Consider the following 19529-nt stretch of genomic DNA (forward strand, 5'->3'; position numbering starts at 1 on the left):
TTTCTTTCTTTCTTTCTTTCTTTCTTTCTTTCTTTCTTTCTTTCTTTCTTTCTTTCTTTCTTTCTTTCCTTCCTTCCTTCCTTCCTTCCTTCTTCCCTCCCTCCCTCTCTCTCTCTTTTTCTCTTTCTTTCTTTCCTTCCTTCCTTCTGGTCCATGGCCAATACAGACACATACTTGTAGAGTTGTGTTCAGTTGCGATCAAAAAGGGTACAGAAACACTAGGTCTATGAAAAAGATGACAGAGATTATGTTGTCCTGATACCCAGAAGTCCAATGGCCTGATATTTGGCAATCATGGTCCTGGGTATATTATTTGAGTAAAGGTTTTTATCCTGTTTGAAATGTATTGATGAAGTAGCATAGTTGAGCGGCTCAAAGTGGTTTCATGCATGGATGGATTTCAGATGCAGGGCTGTTGATCCAGCATCTTTTCCAAGTACCAAATTCACAGAGGAAGAAAAAGAAAAGAAAAAAGTAGCCAAGGCTCTGAAATTCTCCAGCACAAAATTCTCTTCCATCATGCCTTTGGAGTATACATCAAATAGAATAAAACCAGTGAGTCAGCTTTAATGGTGTGGCTAAGGCACTTAGTAGGGCAGAGTGATCCCTCCAAGCCTCCTAAACTTCCTGCCATGTGGCATTGCCGAGGGCGCCTGTTCCCAGTAAGATGGTTGGATTCTCTTGAAAAATTTTTGCAGTATCTTATATACATATATAAACACCACTGGCCACAACACTTCAGTATGGTAAGGGCTTATAATTCCGTAATCATGTAGCCACACAGCCTGGCTTTTGTCTGAATAACCTGATAGGTACACCTACCCCGACAGTGTGAATGTGAACGAATAAGAAAGGCATCTTTCAGGGGTTCTTTCACAAAGAGATGGGTGAAGGTGTGGAGAGAGAGTGTAAAAATGAAAAATTAAAATAATTTAGCTCTCTGCTATCCTTCATCGGTATAAACCTTAATGTCTACCTAGAGCTCAATATTAAATGTGGTGGTTGGTTCTATTTGAATTCTCCCATTAATTTCTTGGACCTCATGTGCCCTGTCTGATTATACAACAGAAATACTGTGTACCTGTGTCTGAAACACTCTGTGGTTAACAAAGAGTTAATACGCTCTTACTGCCCACCCTGGTCCAAGTTCCCCTCTAACTTCTAGACTAAAGGGATAGAACACACCATTTATCAAGTAAAATGGGAGGGTAAAAAAAAAAAAACAGGAATGTGATGTGATGTGATTCCTCTTGAAGCCTTTACAATAGAAAAAAAGATCCCATTTGAGCCAGTAGCCAAGAAACCAGAATCACGACATTTAACAACACTCATAAATGATGCAAGTTTGATGGTTGGTGCATGGAGGGGACAGGAACAGAAAAGAACTAAATATCATGTGTTTGATTTCTTAGAAGTTGATTGCTGCAGGCAGTGGTCCCCACCAACAACTACTCCCCATCAGAGTGATAAAAGGAAAAGATTAGCTTCCTGTGTGTACTCTGTTTTTAGGTCAGATGTCACTTCCAGGAAGCCTCTCCACCCTGAGAATCTGATTGAGGGTCCATCCTATCTTCTGTCCTGGTAGCTTGAGTTTATGGTGCTGTCTGTGGTCTACTTCCTTACCCACCTCTCCCACTAGTCGGTGAGCACCCCTGGGTAGGCACCAGCTGCCTCTGCCCATCTTAGGCACTCCAGAAACATCTGTGGAAAGAACAGCCACCACATCACAGTTTTGTTGGAGACGGAACATAGAGTGGTGAAGTTACAGGCAGAACTTCTAGCCTAAGTCCCTCCCAAGTTTCCACTGACTGTGTGAACTTAAAGGCCAGGATAAGGCAAAAAGAGAAGATGCAGAATAACGGAGCTAGAGAATCATCGCGGAAAAGATAAAAAAGGGAAAAAGAACTAGACTAGACTCAGTGGGGTTAGGAACCCCTTTAATTGTTTATCAAACAAATTCCACAGACATAGTCAGCAAATCCAGGATCGTGTGCTCTGCAAAGTGAGGGTGAATGATCAATCCGTTCTAACCCATACCTTGGCATATATCGCATGCCATTCTGACTTCTTAGGACAACAAACTGAAATCCAGGCTTTCCAGAGCTAAAACGTGATTGGTTTGTGACAAGTTTAACTGTATCACCAGATTTCTTCCAAAACCTGTCCTTCTGCTGCCAGATGGAGTAGCAACAAACGATCAAAAAGGCCCCCTAAGGAAGGCAGTTCTGTCTTTCCTGCTTTTTGTCTTCTGCTGTGGGTTCGCCACTAACCCTCTTCCAGGGGGAATTCTGCCATCTATCCTGAATAAGCCCATTGAGTCTGTAGTTGAAGCTTGTCCTTTGCAGCTTTCCTTTCTCTCTGACATATGCCTCTGCTTATAGAATGTTTGTGAATGCTTTCATTTCCTTCCCTCACTGAGAGAGAAAAAATGGAGAAAGTGGAGAGAAACACATCTTTTTAATATTCATCCACTTAACATTTTGTCAGTTGCTGAAGGTGTAAGCAGAGAGGTACAGGAATGGTGGAGGGGCTCTGGAGTCAAACTGACCTGGGTTTGAATTGTGCTTCCATCATTTACTAGTGCCTACATTACTATTTGTATCAGTTTGTATGGTACTACTGTTTGTACTATTAACCTTTCAGGGCCTCCAATTTCTTCCTCTGTAGAATGCAGATAGGAGCTACCTGGGCTATTTGGTTTTTTGTCCAGTCTTGTGGATGGGGCTTTGTCAAATGGTAGTGCTTTCTTCATCTGCAAGGAAATTGCTTGCCTGTCATTGAGCATTGTAGAGCAAGGCCTAGGGCTTTCCATTCCCAAGAGATATTTCAGGCAAGGTGTATCAAACAATGTATCAAAGGTTTTATCCGAGAGTGGTTTCAGCCTTTATTACTTACATCTGGTCATGAAATTGTTGCCAGTTTGCTAATAGGAAATGTCTTTGTCATAGATTACAGGAAATCTGGCCCTCAGGCCAGTTACTAACCCAAGTCACGGTACATACAAGATACTAAGAAAAACTGGGGCAGACCACTTGGGCTTTCTATAGATGATTATCTATTTGCTTCCGAAGTTAACCTCCAACTTTATGAAATGGTGATAGATTAGGACATGTGGCTCAGGAGAAAGGGGCAGGACAGCGTGGTGTAGTGGAAAAAATCAGAGGCTTTAGCACTCAAACGATCTGCATTTAAATCCTAATTTATATTATCTTCTTCCCAGTCGCTTAAGCAAGTCCTTCTCCCTAAGTTCTGGTCTCCTCGTCGGTAAACTGGGGATAACGATGCCTATCGCTGGGGATGTCGCGAGAGCCAGAGACATCGGTGAGGTGCCTGGACGCGCGGGGCCTCAGAAGCTCTTGCTGGATTAGGTCGGGAGCCGCCCCGGGACCTGTCACTGGGAATGCCTCCCTGGCAGGATGGCGGGGACGGGACCCCAGCTGGGGGTAGGGGCTGGGGCCGGGGCATCCCGGGTGGTCGGGTCGCGCCCCAGGCGGAGGCTGGGGGCTCCCCGGGGCCTTTTGTTGGCAGCCTGAGCGGCCTCCGCGCACACGCCCGGGAGGATTAAAGCCAGATGTGGCGGCCGGGCGACACCGAGCGCTCAGAGGCCGGGACCGGAGACCCGGACGCCGCTCCAGACCCCGCGGGGACGGTAAATGAAGCGGGGGAGATCTCACGAGAATGATACAGGCTGCGAGACGGCGCCCCTAAATGACAGCCGGGCGGGCCTCTGGCGGGAGGCTCGGCCGCGCGGGGGCGCCCGGTGGACGGCGCGCAGCACCGGTGGCCAATGGCTGGCGGGGTCGCGGGCGGGGCCGGGCGCGGGGGCCGCAGCGCTCCAGCAGCGGGGCGGAGCCGCGCGGGGAGGCGGGGCGCCCGGCAGCAGCGGCGGCGGCCACAGCAGCCTCCGCGGCGGCCGCGGCAGGACTGGAAGCGCCGGCGGCGGTTGAGGGGCTCGAGGCGGCGGCGGCGGCGGCGGCGCGCGGGCAGCTTCGAGGTGGTGTGCAGGGCGGCTGCGCGGAGGGCGCGGGATTGAGGGGCGGCCCCGGGTCGCGGGAGATCCACCTGCTGGTAACGGAGCAGCCTGCGCCGCGGCCCGGCCTGGAGCTCTTGCGCCTCCGGCTGCTGCGGGGCCGGCTCGGGGCGCGGGCGGACCGGGCCTCGGGGCGGGGAGCGGGCCGGGCCGCCCTGGGTTCGCCGTCAGCCCCGCTCCGCCGCCGCCGCAGCCCCGGGGTGCTGAGCGCTCTCGGGGTGACCGGCCGGGCGCCTGGTGCGTTCTCGGCGCTCCTAGGCGCGGCGGGGCTTGTCGCCTTTGGGGCAAAGTGGAGGAAAGTGGGGGTTTGGGGATGCAGAGGGGAGAGAGAGTTGCCCGCAGGACCTGCTGCCCCAGGGCGCACGCCTGTCCCGGAGTCGGCGGCGTCCCGGGGCCGCGGGGCAGGTGCGGCGGGGGCGAGGCGGCCCGGGCGCAGGGTCTGGGGCTGCTGCCGGGTCGGCGAAGCGTACACAGTCCTGGCGAATTTTCCTACAAAGTCAAGACCCGCTGGTCCTCTGTTCAAGCGCACCCCCATCCCCAGGCCTCAGTTCCGCCTTAACGAGGAAGCTGCAAGTGGGACCCTCGGGTTGGGGCCAGGTGATTCCACTGAGTGTACCCGGTGACAGCGGGGAGGCGTGTTTTATGAGCTGGCAGTCAGACCACTCGCGCGCCCGCTTTTTATTTCTCGCAGCGTGTGTTTCTCTGGAGCCCGTTCATTGCTTACAATCCGAATTGCGAAATATAAGCAGGCGCAGTGCATGTTTTCAGTGCTTTCCATATATTTTGCTGTTGTGCTTTTGCTGTCGGACGACTTCTGATAAAATAGAATGACAACGTCGTTCGTTCGAATTTAGAACCTAAATTTAGAAGTGAATAATATGCGTTTAGTGGTTTATGTTTCTTTTTCTGAATGTTTTTTTAAAAAAAGTTCCATTAACAGGTTATCCTAACAAAGGTTTCTTTAGCCCACACGTGTAAATCTGAAAACGCACAGGACGATGAAATTATGTAAGCTGTATTGACGAAAAATAGAAATCCTTTTATAAACGTAAAACCAATGAATTTTAACATGATTGCGGTGTATAAAGTTGTAGGGCTTACATCACGGATTTCATGATGGTGCCTTTCCTTCAGGCATCTCTGTCCTGCCTGTGGGATGGTAATTAAGCCATATGTTAAGTGTTTTCGGCCATAGAACATATTGACTATTTCAGAGAACACTTTAAAATCCAACAAAGGTTATGTATCTAATAATAACATAAAGGACTGCAGCCCTTAAAGGACTGTTAATAAAACAGATTTTTCAGTGTGAGATCTGGAGTTGAAAGTTCCATACAGCTTTGTCAGGATGCAGAAGATGACCAGTAACTTAAGCCACTGCCTTTTTTGTTGTTAAGAATTCAGATGTGTTAAGTGATAGTCACAGAGAGTGACAAGGTGTTAGATTGAAATTTTTACAGATGTGGACAGTGATGAAAAATATGTGTTACTTCTTCTCTTGCTTTAGGTAGTCAGTCAATCCAAAGGGCTCTTGGCTGTCCAGCCTCACCTCTCCTGTTTTGAGAGCATGGGGGTCATTGGTTTTACTCTTGTTCTGTGCAGTTAAACTTCATTAGTGTGGAAACCCTAATTAAAAATGGATGATGGCATTCTTCCTGAGTAAAATGCTCTTGTATTTCTCTTGCAGAATTTCAGGTCTTATTTGTTGGCAGAGTTCATTATAAGTATTTTCTTCAAACCAGAGCTTAATTACTTCCTGGATCCAATATTTAATATTCCTTATGTTTTTCCCGTTACCAATACTGTATCTATAGTCTACTTGGATTATAGCGGTCATTCACTTTTACTTGTCTCTCTACCCGTTTATACTGAATTTTATGGGATTTATTTGTATTTAATAAAACTATGTTTCAAAATATCCTTTATTTTCTGATTCTCTGCTTCTCTGCTTCCCCGTGATTATTGACTGAATGTCTACCGTAATAACCTGTATACTTTTAGTTCTTTTACCAAAGGACAGAATCCTTCTTGAAGTAAGGTAGGGCTAAGGATATAGCAACAGAAAGTTACGTGAATTTTTATATGATGCCGCAACAGGACTAAAATTCCAAGTTACATAATTCACTGAGTTATCCCTTCTCTTTTTATAATCAGAATTCATTATCGAGTGCTTATTGATATAAGACAATATATTAGGCACTTTATGGAAATGAGTTGAAATTCTAGAATTTCACCATGAAGACTGTTGACATGGATATGTTAGAAGGTGAATACTTTGGTTTTAGAAAATTATCATAACTTGAACGTGAGAATATCTTTGGAGTTCTTTGTTGGCGGAGAGTAAGGAGAGGGGAGTTCAGTGCTTCTAGAATATTATACCACAGAGCTGCTGGCCAAGGAGGATTAACAGGCTGCCTGGGTGTGAGTGTGGGGGGGGGGAGGGCCTAGCCCAGGGTACAGGAAGTAAGAAATTTGTTTCAAGTTTTAAGTTGAAACTTTGAAATTTCCTGTGGATTTTGCAGTTTATTCTATAATAGATCCATACTGGTTGTAGAGTATAATTATTTTTTTAAATTCACACTTAATCTGTTGGGTAAAGGTAACACCCCGGGATGATTCTCTGGTGTAACCTGAGACTTGGAATATCCCTGGCGCTTCTAGGGGCCCCGGTGCAGGTGGCCTAGTTTGAGAGGCAAAGGGTGGGAGATGAGGACTTGGACTTTGGAGTCATGCAAATTAGGGTTCTGTCTCTGGGTTCATTTTTTTTGTGTGTAAGATAGGCAATGCCTGCCTCACGGGAGTTGAAGACTGAAGATTTAGAACGTGTGAGGGACACATAGAAAACCTTCAGTGAGTTGTAGTGTCTATCGTTCTTACTGTTAATCCTGTGCCCTAGTGAAATCTTTTTTCACTAGTGGAGGTTTCTAGCAACATCACTTTTACAAACCAGCTGAGATGGTAGTTTCTGAATTGCCTACAAATGGCCGCTTTAATCAGCTGCCCTCTTCGCCATAGGGAATTGTCCCTTGGGCTTCCCAGGCCTTTTTGGAGGTGCATTAACTCACCCCACTGGAGTGTCACTTAGTGGATTGCCAAGTGCATCTCATGGTCCCCCTGTGGCCAGCAGGAATCAATGCACATCTTGTCGTGCCTGATATGCCCTGAGGGAATGAGACCGGCTGTGCACAGAGCCGCCTGAACCAGTGACTGGCTGCAGGTTTTTGATTTGGTTTTATTTTTTAATACAGTTAACATTTATTGAGAACCTATTAGGTGCTAGGTGACTATGCTTAAGTACTTCTCAGGACATGATTTCATTCTGTTTTCTGAACTTTGCTAGGTGGGAGGTGATCTCCAGATTATTTTCAGCTTTGCTAGATGGGAGATGATCTCCAGGTTTCCTGAGTTAAAGCAATGCTAAGTGATTAGTCCTGGGTCCTATGGTATTCTGGTTGGATTGCCGCATTTTCTAAATGCTGAAATAGTCCCAGTTTACACCCGGGGAGTAGGTTAATCGTTGGAAAAATGACATTTATTTTACAATGATGATCAATAGCAATCATAACTGTAACTTTTTATTATTTATGAGAACAGGAGGGTCCAGGACAGGTAGTTTTCTCATGTTATGGATGAACCAGAAAGCCAAGATAAGTGACATGCCTGAAGTCCCGCAAGCAGTGATGGAGCTGGATCTAGGACCTAGGGCTTCTGACCCTTGTAGGTTGTAGTCTGTCAGTTTTCTTTAAAAAATTTAAAACATTAACTATTATTGTGCAACAGGAGGATCGCAGAGAGTGAAGATGCTGTTACTCAGGAACCATTGTGTGATCATTAGAGTTCTCAGCTTGGAATCTGTGGCTTACTATTTAATGAGCCCCACCACTGCCCCCTTTACATAAGTAACCATAACTCTGTTTCCACAGGCAAAACAAAACCAATGAGGAGGGAGTACACTTGGAAGCTTTTTTCCCTGGAGAAGAACCATATCATTCTAGTGTATTAAATGTCATTTGGATATGGGAGTAATCTTTACAGATACAGTTTAGCCCAGCCAAAAATCTGTTTATAACAGTGACTGATAAATGAAGAAACTAATAGTTTGCATCACTGAGCAAGTTTTTCTTTCTCTCTTCCCCCCGAATAGGAAGAAAGAAGCCTGCAGCATCCACCTATGAAGACCGTGCAGACAGTCCTGAATAGTAATTGTGGGTGGCGTGGCTGCCAGGCTGCTTCCGCACAGCATCTGAAATGAACTTCTCCTATTGATTGTTTTGGTTGGCCCAGAGCCAGGAGTCCTGGCTTCACCTGACTTCAGGATAAAAAGAAAACAGTCTTGGTTATCATCCTAAACATATGAACCAGTGTGATGGTGAAATGAGATGAGGCTCCGAAATGGAACTGTGGCCACTGTTTTAGCATTTATCACGTCGTTCCTTACTTTATCTTGGTATACTACGTGGCAAAATGGGAAAGGTAAGGAAAACGTCTCCAAAAATGTGCATGGCATGTAGTAGGTGTTTCGCTTTGTCAACGGTGCGTAGATGCTTGAGTTGAATGCCCCTACAAGCTGCATGTTGCATGCTATCTGCTGGCGGCCTGCCAGTTTCTTTCTGACACAAAAATGAGGCAGTATTCTTGGACGGAGGAGACAGACTTTCTCATTTGAATGGGGTTTGTTTTGGTTTTGATTTCTTGTAATTGCACTTGGAGAGACATGCTCATCAGTGGTTTATATTATAAATGGCAGCCAAGTCGAGTAACAAAGACTTCTGTTTGGGCATTTTATTTTTTATTATTAAACGTCATAAATGTTTAATAAGCTTCCTTGTACCAGATGTTGTATAAAACGCTTCAAAGGACAATCGGAGTCTTCATGAAATTTACATGCTGATCATAGGACTGATTTGGTGCTGTGTAGTTAATGATTTAACCAGCATGTGTTGACAGATTGCTCTTCAGGCAAGAGTATTTTTGAAGTAAGTGAGGAGAAATTCTGATGTGAAAATTTTAAAAGTTTAAAGATTAATTTTGTTCAGACTGTCAAACTGTGTTTCTAAGGAAGGTTGTCTGTTTAGTGATTGGAAGTATATTCAGGGCTAATGCATTTCTTTGCTTTTTTTGAAGAGGAAATATTTACAGGAAATTCCTACCCCTCCTTTTTACCTGTCTCCTTTCCTTATGTTAATCTAGGGAATATTGATGGCAAGAAGAATGGAGGTGAGTATTGTATGTGGTTTGTGAGAGTCAAGGTAGACTAGTAGTTGTCACCTAGTTATTGGAAGGTGGTGTTGCTGGCATTATTTTATTGACTTGTATGAAAGTAACTGAAAAGATGTGTTCACGACTTAACTTTTCTCTGGTGTGTGTATTGATATGTATATATCTGTGTGAGTATATGTGTATATATGAAATAAGTTGATATAAGTGGGAAAACGTGTTCTGTGCTTTGAGCAAGTATAGTATTGGTATTGTTTTTCTCTTTTTCTCTGAGTTGGACTCTAATTTCGGAAGAAACTGTTTGGGGAAAATGAATGAAATACTTGCTGAAGACCTTTCTTCTTTGCAGACAAATATATATATTTTAGATTTCATTTTTTAATCGTACCAAAAGGAGAAGACTTACTTAAGGAGAACTTTGAGTAGTTAATCAAACTATTGCTTGTCCCTGACGTGAACAGAACAGATGACTGGCCTTAAAAGTCTACTTAGGAAATAAGAGAATTGACCCTAAGAAGAGTATATGGATTTTTTTCTGATCAGGAAACTTATCTATTCAGAGAGTTATAGTAACAGAAACTTGACCCTTTTTACTGTGTCTTATTTAAAGGATTAAAACTTTTGGAATCTCCATTCCTTTTATCTTGTTCCATATGTAAAGCTATTATAAGCATTATTTTTTTGTGTGTTAAGTGGTCTTTAGAATCAAAATTAATTTCAAAACATATAACGATCCTTTCACCATGTAGTATTAGAGATACACACAAAAAGCCTCTTCTCTTTGATTATCACTCTTCGAACAGTCTGTAATCCTTCTGTGCATACTTTTCTGTTCTGTTTTTTCTGCTTAGTGTTTTGTCCGGACTCTTTCAGGTATCAGCAGAGGTCTCCCGTCGTGCTTCTGTAAAACCCCCTGTGCTTTAATGCCAGCGTTCATGTAACCACTCTGACCGCTGAGCATTCGGATTCTTTCTAGATCATTCTGGCAGTCAGCCTGGATTTTCCAGAGCCAGCCTCATTTCAGATGTTTAATTCTTATATACTCATAAACCACGTGCTCTGCTTTTTATATTGAAAGCATGGTTTCTGTAATCACCGATGTTTCTGGACTCATAATTTTTATTTTTCACTCATTCATTGGTCCCTTTCATGTACCTGTCCTGTGCCTAGCACTGTGTTATATGCTGTGAATACGAAAAGGAAGAAGATACTTCACACCTTTGGGAAGCTCAAGGACCAGTAGGGGAAGATGCAAGTAAAAAAAATGTGACACCATCAGATAGGCTAAGATAGAAGCAGTAACAGAGTGCTGTGGTTGTGCTGTCATAAGCATATTATGTGTTATATATTGTCTCATTTAATCCTCAAAATGACCTCGGGAGGTATTATTACCCCCTTTCTATACATGAGGAAACCAAGGCAGAGTGGCAGAAGAACTTGTCAAGATCATACATTAAGGGGAAGAGTGAAGTTTAAACTCAGTAAAGCTGGTTCAGAGATTATGCTCTTAGCTATTGGTCTACTGCCCAGAAGAGCAGAGACCAGGCAGAACAGGGGACAGTAGGCATGTCAGGTGGAGGAGGCTGCTGTGCATCCATGAACTTTCTGCAAGGGTGTAGAGCCTTCGTGCTTTGGAGTTACGAGATGCTCATTGTGATTCCAGGACTGTCCCAGGGTTTAGCTGGTAATCCCAGTGCAGTTCCTATCATATTTGTTATAGGTCTTCATTTACTACTTGGAAGAATACCTGAGCTGGTCCATGGGATTGGTGTACGTTGAGGAGGATGTCAGGAACCCAACCAGGAAAGCTGGAGTTCAGTCCAGGGTACAGGTTTGGTATACAGGATTCTCACATAAAAATTAGGCAGAATTCCAACTGTGTGGAAAGCACAGGTTGGGAAAGTTGTAAGCAGGTGTGAGAGTGGGACAAGGGTAATTACATGTCTTACTTGTGTGTGGGGGGGGGAGTGGGGGGAGGGTTCTCCTAATGGACTTCCTAGTTTGGTCAGGCACAATCCAGAAACTGGGCAACACCAAGCAAGAAATCTTAGATGCCTGTCCTTAGGGACATCTAACGCTCATGTACGTTTCTGTGTGGACATGTGTTTTCTTTTCTCTTGGTTATTTACCGAGGAGTGGAATTGCCAGGTCATGTGGTAACTCTGTATCTAATCATCTGAGGAGCTGCCAGACCGTTTTCCAAAGTAGCTGGACCATTAGTGTTTCTTCCAGCAGGGTATGAAGGTTACCATTTCTTTGCATTCTTGATGACACATATTATCTGGCTTTTTGATTCCACTCATCCTGGTAGTAGTGAAGTAGTATATCATTGTGCTTTTTATTTGTATTTCTAATAATGTTTAGCATCTTTTTATGTACTTATTAGCCATTTGTATATCTTCTTTGGAAAAAATGTCTATTTAGGTTCTTTGCCTATTTAAAAAGAATTTTTTAACTATTAAGTTGTAAGAGTTCTTTGTATATTCTAAGGCAAAAATACAGTAAGCGTAGTTGGATCAACCACCTATATACCTAGTATGAAGGTTAAAAGACAAAACTAGTAAAATCATATAACTATAAATAAAAATTAATAAATACACATATACACACACAATAATTAAGGGATACACAAAATAAAAATATGTTAAAGATGGCATCAAAAACATAAAATGAGGGGGGGTGGCACAAAAATGTAGTGCTTTTAGAATGTGCTCAAACTTAAATGACCATCAACTTAAAATAGATAGCCGTATACATATGTTGTTATAGAAGAACCTCATGGTAACTACAAGCCAAAACCTGGTAATAGACACTAAAAATAAAGAGGAAGGAATACAAACATAATATTGAAGAAAGTAGTCAAATCAGAAGGGAAGAGAGCAAGAGAAGAAGAGAGGAACAGAGAAGACCAATAAAAATAACCAGAGAAAAAAATTAACAAAATGGCAGTAAGTACATACCTGTCAGTAATTTCTTTAAATGTAAATGGACTACACATTTCATCCAAAAGACGTAGGGTGGCTGAATAGATACAAAGGCAAGACTCATATATACACTGCCTATTAAGAGACTCACTTTAGATCTAAAGACACACATAGACTGAAAGTGAGGGGATGGAAAAAGGTATTCCATGTAAATGGAAATAGGAAGAAAGCTGGGACAGCTTTTTATTTAAGCATACTTAAATTAAACTTTAAAACAAAGACTGTAACTAGAGCAAAGAAGGACATCACATAATGATAAGGGGATCAATCCAACAAGAAGGTATAACACTTGTAAACATGTATGTACCCAACATAGGAGCACCTAAATACATAAAGCAAATGTTAACAGACATAAAGGGAGAAATTGACAGTAATACAATAGTAGGGAACTTTAACACTCCCCTTACATCAATGGATAGATCATCCAGACAGAGAATCAATAAGGAAACACTGACATTAAATGGCACATTAGACCAGATGGACTGAATAAATATATATAGGACTTTCAACCCCAAAAGAGCAGAACACACATTCCGTTCAAGTGTGCTTGTAATATTCTGCAGGACAGATCCCATGCTAGGCCACAAAAAACGTCTCAGTAAATTTAGGAAGATTGAAATCATATTAAGCATCTTTTCTGACCACTGCATATGAGACTAGAAATCAACTACAAGAAATAAAAACTGGAAAAATAACAAATATGTGGAGTCTAAACAACATGCTGTAAATATGTAATGGGTCATTGAAGAAATAAAAGAGGGAATAAAAGTATACTTTGAGACAAATGAAGATAGAAACACAGCATTCCAAGATTTATGGGACACAGCCAAGGCACTTCTAAGAGGGAAGTATATAGCAGTACAGGCTTACCTTGAGAAATGATAGAAATCTCAAACAATCTAACCTTACACGTAAAGGAACTAGAAAAAGGGGAACAAAGCCCAAAGTTAGTACAAGTAAGGAAATAATAAGAGTGGAAATAAATGAAGTAGAGATGAAAAAAGCAATGGAAAAGATCAGTGAAACTAAGAACTGGTCCTTTGAAAAGATAAACAAAATTGTTAAACCTTTAGCCAGACTCATCAAGAATAAGAGAGGGCCCAAATAAATGAAATGAAAAATGAAAGAGAAGTTACAACTGATACCGCAGAAATACAAAATATAAGAGATTACTATGAAAATTTGTACGTCAGCAAATTGGACAACCTAGAAATAATGGATAAATTCCTAGAAACATACAGTGTTCCAAGACTGAATCAGGAAGAAATAGAAAATCTGAGCAGACTGATTACCAGTAATGAAATTAAATCAGTAATTTAAAAAAACTCCCAAAGAACAGGACCAGATAGCTTCACAGGTAACAGGAGCCTTTAGCTCCTTGAAGAATGGAGTCTTTTTTTTTTTTTTTTTTTTAGTAAATCCTACAGCTTGGCTTGGGTTGTTATTCTTTTTTAAAATTTATTTATTTATTTGTTTATGGCTGTGTTGTGTCTTCATTTCTGTGCGAGGGCTTTCTCTAGTTGCGGCAAGCGGGGGCCACTCTTCATCGCGGTGCGCGGGCCTCTCACTATCGTGGCCTCTCTTGTTGCAGAGCACAGGCTCCAGACGCGCAGGCTCAGCAGTTGTGGCTCACGGGCCTAGTTGCTCCGTGGCATGTGGGATCCTCCCAGACCAGGGCTCGAACCCGTGTCCCCTGCATTAGGCAGATTCTCAACCACTGCGCCACCAGGGAAGCCCAAGAATGGAGTCTTAATGGACTAATTTCTGTGTGGTATCAGCACTTCTTGTCCCTCTCAGTGGACAGTGCAAGGAAGTGTGTGTGTTTATACACACATCTGTTATCTAGTTCTATATCCATCTGTATATATTAAAAAGAAAAACCACCATGAGTTCATACTGGTCCCTCTGATTTTAATCCAGTGCTATAGTGTTCATTCTAGTCTAGTCTAGACATTTCCCTGTCTCCGTAAAAAACATGGCTGTTAGTATCCCAATATAGTAATTATTTGCTCAATCTCAGTGTATACATACATACAGTCTCCTGGTAGAGATATTAACTTAAGCATACTTTATTAGCATCTTCTCATTAGAAGACCACCTAGAGTTTTCTTCCTCTGAAATGTGGGATCTAGTCTAGGACTGTGATCATTTTAGGACAGATCATTCTTTTCTTACTCAGTTTCTTTGTGAGACCATTGTTCTGATCATCGCCCCCCCCCCCATTCTTGTAATACTTCTTACTTTGTTCGAAAACTCTTGGGCTTACACAGAACTACCCCCCCATTTCTTGGTATACACAGATATCTATACTTTATAAGGAGACATGCTTACTAGAGGAAACAAACACTCAATTATATTGACAGTCTTCTACTTACTGAAATTAACAAAAAAGTACCCATATACTTTACCTCTTTTTTTTGCATTCCAACCTTTCTCCGAATATTTTCCTCTTTTTAGTAGTATTTCCAAAATACATTTATATCCACTTAATATAATTTTTTTTCTTCCAGTGTCCACATTGTCACAACTTGTCTACAGGAGGTCCTTTTAAAAAGGCTATTGTCTTTATCTCTTTAGAACTCTCCCTGACATCTTTGGAAGCATCCTTGCTTTCTTAATTCTATTACCATGCTTGCAGACATGTCCTGATTTTTTTCCCCCCCATCAGAAGATGTGGAATTAGTTATGCCTTAAGAGTCCTAGTTCCTTTCGGTAGGAATTATATTATAGACCAAAATTTTGGTGCCTGTGAGACTCCATGATGGACAAGCGTTGCTGTTGTTCTTAGGAAATGGTCATTGGTTGGTTTTTCCAATTTAACCCATCATGGTGCTGTACCCTACTTTCCTTTCTTTATGAGGTTTTATTGATCACTAAGACTTTGTCCTGTGTTGATGAGCTCCAGCTCTCTAAAGAGGCATTCCAATATGATGGCAGTTTTGTAGGGCGACTGGGCAGCCTGGGACTTGTTACTTAAAGGAGAATGTGAAGTGGGATAGGAAAAGTTTGCCTACAGGTTTCTCTCTTTCTTCACATGGTGGCAAATGGCCAGATGTTGCTTGAATTTACCTCTTTGTTAGTACTGGCAGGCTTCAGTGTAGAGAAACTTCTGTTGGCACCTTGATTGCTATTTCAAAGTACTAAAAAAAATTTTTTTAAAAAAATTTCTTCACAAATCCTGTGTGTGAGTTATGGAAAAAGGAGATAAATGTTCCAGGAAATGTAATGTTCCTAAACTGGATGTCTGGTGCCTTGCAGCCATGATAGAGTTTTCCCTGGTACCATGTTGTTCTTTCATTAAGTCAGTGGAGGTTAAGTTTAAAAACCTGACCTTCAAGATTTGTGTTGTAAAGGTTTTTTTTTGTTGCCTCTCCTCATTTGAATTTAGCTCAAGTTGTCTCTTCTGTAACTCTGCAGCATTCCTTCGAATCTTTTATCTGTTCCTATTTTTCCCCATTTCACTTTCAGTCAGTGGTAAGGTTCTATTAGTTTACAGACAATTTTTCAGAGAGATAATAAGACTGGTTAGACCTCTGTTATTACTGTATACTGCTGCTGTTTCAGGAGAAATACGCCTGTAGTTTCAAAGAAGATAAGCATAGGGTTGGTATTTGGGGATGGTAAAGAATACCATTTGGTGGTCTCATTCAGTCCTCACAACAGCTCTAGGGAAATAGATGAGTATTAAATCCCTGTTTGAAGACACTAAGGCAATTAGTAAATTACTTCATCCCACTCTGTTACCTGACTGGAGAACGATAGAGTGCAAGGTCTAAGCCCAGGTGTGTCTGATGCCCAGGTGTGTCTGATGCCCTGGCTTGGACTATCTGAAGCAGACTGCCCACTGCAGTAGGCCCACTGCAGTAGAAAACAGGGTTTCCATAGAGGGGCTTCTGGAAGTCCCATTTTGTTGGTCACCGAATGTGGCTTCTTCATATACTTTTTCTAAAACAGTATTTTCTTTGATAGTATTTAATCATGTTCTAGCCCTATTCATTTATTTTGCAATTTTTTTAAGTATGAGGTTTCCTTTTTTTTTTTTTTTTTGCGGTACGCGGGCCTCTCTCTGCTGTGGCCTCTCCCGTTGCGGAGCACAGGCTCCGGACGCGCAGGCTCAGCGGCCATGGCTCACGGGCCCAGCCGCTCCGCAGCGTGTGGGATCTTCCCAGACCGGGGCACGAACCCATGTCCCCTGCATCGGCAGGCGGACTCTCAACCACTGCGCCACCAGGGAAGCCCCTGAGGTTTCCATTTTTAAGAAATTTAGAGGAAAAAAATCCAGTTCAATTTGATTCTTCTTAGATTAACAAGTCAGTTCACCCTGCCATTAGTTAAAGGATACTTAGGTCATGCAAATAATCTGTTGCAAAATTCCCTTTAAATTGAAGTGTCTGTGTTATTGGCTGCTGATATTTCTGGAAGAAATGTGTGTTGACGAGAGTGGTGATGGTGGGATTTTGTTTTGTCACAGAGTAACAACCGTTAAAGTGTCTTTCTAGCAACATGTTGCCATAGTTTAAGGTGGATATAACCTTTTCTTTTCCCCAGATATAATTACACAGAATCTTAAACTTTCAGAGTTTAGGTTTATTGCTCTGATGCAGAGGAGGACACATAAATCTAGAGGCTTTTGATTAAAGCACATAATTAATGACTATATCAAATTTAGTATGTTTCCTTTTATTATGGACCTAAAAAGCAGGCTCTTTATTGTCAGTGTGTGAACTCAAAGAACCTTGACATTGAGTAAATCACAGAGGAGGATGTCATAGTCTTGACTTCCATATTTTGGTCTATAACAGAGCTGATTAAGGTCAACCTAAGGCAGCTGGCAAAAAAAATTTATGGGTAGTTAGAAAATACAGGTTTCCAGTGTGGAACTTAAGTTACTTTGGAACCATTTTCAGTGAGTGAGTTATAATGAAGGTCAGGTGTATCATGGAATGTGTGAAATTTTTGACTTCTAACAGATGTTTAAATATTTGGATTAAGTCGTGGAGAAGGTCCAGAAAGAACTCCAGAGACTACACATGACCAGCCTTGCTCTGGCAGAGTTGGACTTGATTCCTTTTTAGAAGTGAAAGGCAAGGTGAATGTAGAGGTTATTAAACTCTTAAGATGCTGTTGATAGTTTTCTTTTCCTGAGGAATAATGGCAGTATTATCACTGGGGGAAAATAAGATCCTAGAGTTAGTTCTTGGTTCTCTTAGAGCTTGTGCTTGGATTTTGGAAAAGTCACTTTAGCTTTCTGGCTTTGTTTGTTTCGGGTTTGGGTTTTTGGTTTTTGTTTTTCTTTTTGCCTCTCATTTCACTGTTAATGATCATGGAGGAATTTTAAAGATTGGGTGAAGTGCTTGAAGGCAATGTGTAGGCAAACGGTTTTTTTGTTTTGTGGGTTTTTTTCCCCCTAAGGACGAAAAGAAGGATATGCAAATTACAGAGCTTGATGTTTGGGGACAGACTTTAGTTGTGTAGTTTGAGAGCATGAATATTTATAAAAAGAAGCAGTGATTGCTGGCAGCCAGCAAAAATGAACTAGGATTGAGTCTAGACAATGAGCGTCTTAAAGCACAAAGACCGTGTCCCCACCCTGCCCGACGCCATTTTTTAAAATTTCAAAGTATACAGAAAAATATTATGAATAATATAGAAGTATTCCTCCTAGATTTTCATATTTACTTCCAGTCTTTTCATTTTTAATAAATGAAGCATGGCAGATTTCCCTAAAATCTTTCACCCATTTTTCATCTCTGCCCCCTACCTTGACTGAGGCAAACCATATCATGTCTGTGTGCTCTTCTAGTCCACTTTTTATACATTGATTTATGTATATAAGTATCCAGAAACTGTATGTATGTACATGTATGTATCGTTTTTTGTGTTTTAAAGCATTTAAATCATATTGTGCTCTGTTACAACAGTACTATGCAAGTATTCTACATGTATAACAACATCTTGTCTTTTTTAAAAAAAATATTTATTTATTTATTTATTTTTGGCTGCTTTGGGTCTTTGTTACTGCACACAGGCTTTCTCTAGCTGCAGAGAGCGGGGGCCACTTTTTGATGTCGTACGCGGGCTTCCCATTGCGGTGGCTTCTCTTTGTTGCTGAGCACGAGCTCTGGGTGCACAGGCTTCAGTAGTTGTGGCTCATGAGCTCTAGAGCACAGGCTCAGTAGTTGTGGTGCATGGGCTTAGTTGCTCAGCAGCATCTTCCTGGACCAGAGCTGGAATCCGTGTCCCCTGCATTGGCAGGCAGATTCTTAACCACTGTGCCACCAGGGAAGTCCCTTATCTTTTTTTTTTTAATCACATCATTTCAGTGTTTCTGAGGTCCCTCCACATCCTGGAGGTCCCTACCTCATCATTTTCGCAGTTGTCACTCTATGGCCACTTTTTTTTTTTTTTTTTGCGGCATGCGGGCCTCTCACTGCTGTGGCCTCTCCCGTTGCGGAGCACAGGCTCCGGATGCGCAGGTTCAGTGGCCATGGCTCACGGGCCCAGCCGCTCTGCGGCATGTGGGATCTTCCCAGACCAGGGCACGAACCCGTGTCCCCTGCATCAGCAGGCGGACTCTCAACCACTGCACCACCAGGGAAGCCCTATAGATAATATTTTTAATGGACATCATTTATTTCCTCAACAGTTAGGGTGATCATATATTGTCCAGACTGGGGCACTAGAGAACAATTATTGTTACTAGTAACAGTTAGGCTGGGATAACAGTTGTAAACTGGAACTGTCCCTAAGCAAAGGTAAGTTTGTAGTCAGCCTATTAAAGAAGGGAAGGACAGTGGTAGAAAATGGCTGGCCATATAAGGACAGAACAGGGAAACTGATTTAGTCGTGATGGGAAGTGAAGCTCTCAGTGATCAGAATCATTATGAGCCTGTGTACCTGCGAGTGTGTGATCCAGGGCACTAATCAAACGCCAAGTGGAACCAGCCCATGGCTGCAATTAATTCCTTAAGAAGGAAGTGTAAACAGGGAGGAGGGGGAAATCGTTCCCCAGGTGGTGGCAAGCTTCCGCTGAAGCAGTAATGAAAGGAAGTTACCTTTTAGTGTGTTGATTGTGAGCTAGAAGGTTAATCAACCCTCTTCTCAAGGGAAATAAGCATTGCCCTTTCTGACCTGATTGGATGAAAGAGTAAAGATAACTTGGGTTTCCTTATCAGAAAACTAAGAGATAAGGTAGAAATAGGACACTGCGGACATCCCCCTGTCACCTTCTTTAAGGGAAGTTCCTTCCTGCGTGTGGACTATGCCTCTTGTGTTCTTTTGATAAACTGGCCAGAAGT

The 19529-nt window shown here is 42.4% G+C and overlaps 1 protein-coding gene across 2 annotated transcripts in view; it reads left to right on the forward strand.

The window, feature by feature from the left end:
* Nucleotides 1-3912: 3912 nt before the first annotated feature.
* Nucleotides 3913-19529, forward strand: part of MGAT4A (alpha-1,3-mannosyl-glycoprotein 4-beta-N-acetylglucosaminyltransferase A) — a 108169-nt gene continuing 92552 nt past the window's right edge. The window contains exons 1-3 of one of the 2 annotated variants that reach the window (XM_027128889.1): nt 3913-3994; nt 8175-8503; nt 9221-9247. In XM_027128889.1, coding sequence (XP_026984690.1) covers nt 8410-8503; nt 9221-9247 — 121 coding nt within the window. In that variant the 5' untranslated portion in view covers nt 3913-3994; nt 8175-8409. The remainder of the gene's footprint in view (nt 3995-8174; nt 8504-9220; nt 9248-19529) is intronic. The other variant, XM_027128890.1, reaches the window with a different exon arrangement.

This window comes from Aethalodelphis obliquidens, unplaced genomic scaffold, assembly GCF_003676395.1.
Source record: "Aethalodelphis obliquidens isolate GAN/ISIS:26980383/991018 unplaced genomic scaffold, ASM367639v1 scaffold35, whole genome shotgun sequence".
NCBI lineage: Eukaryota > Metazoa > Chordata > Mammalia > Artiodactyla > Delphinidae > Aethalodelphis > Aethalodelphis obliquidens.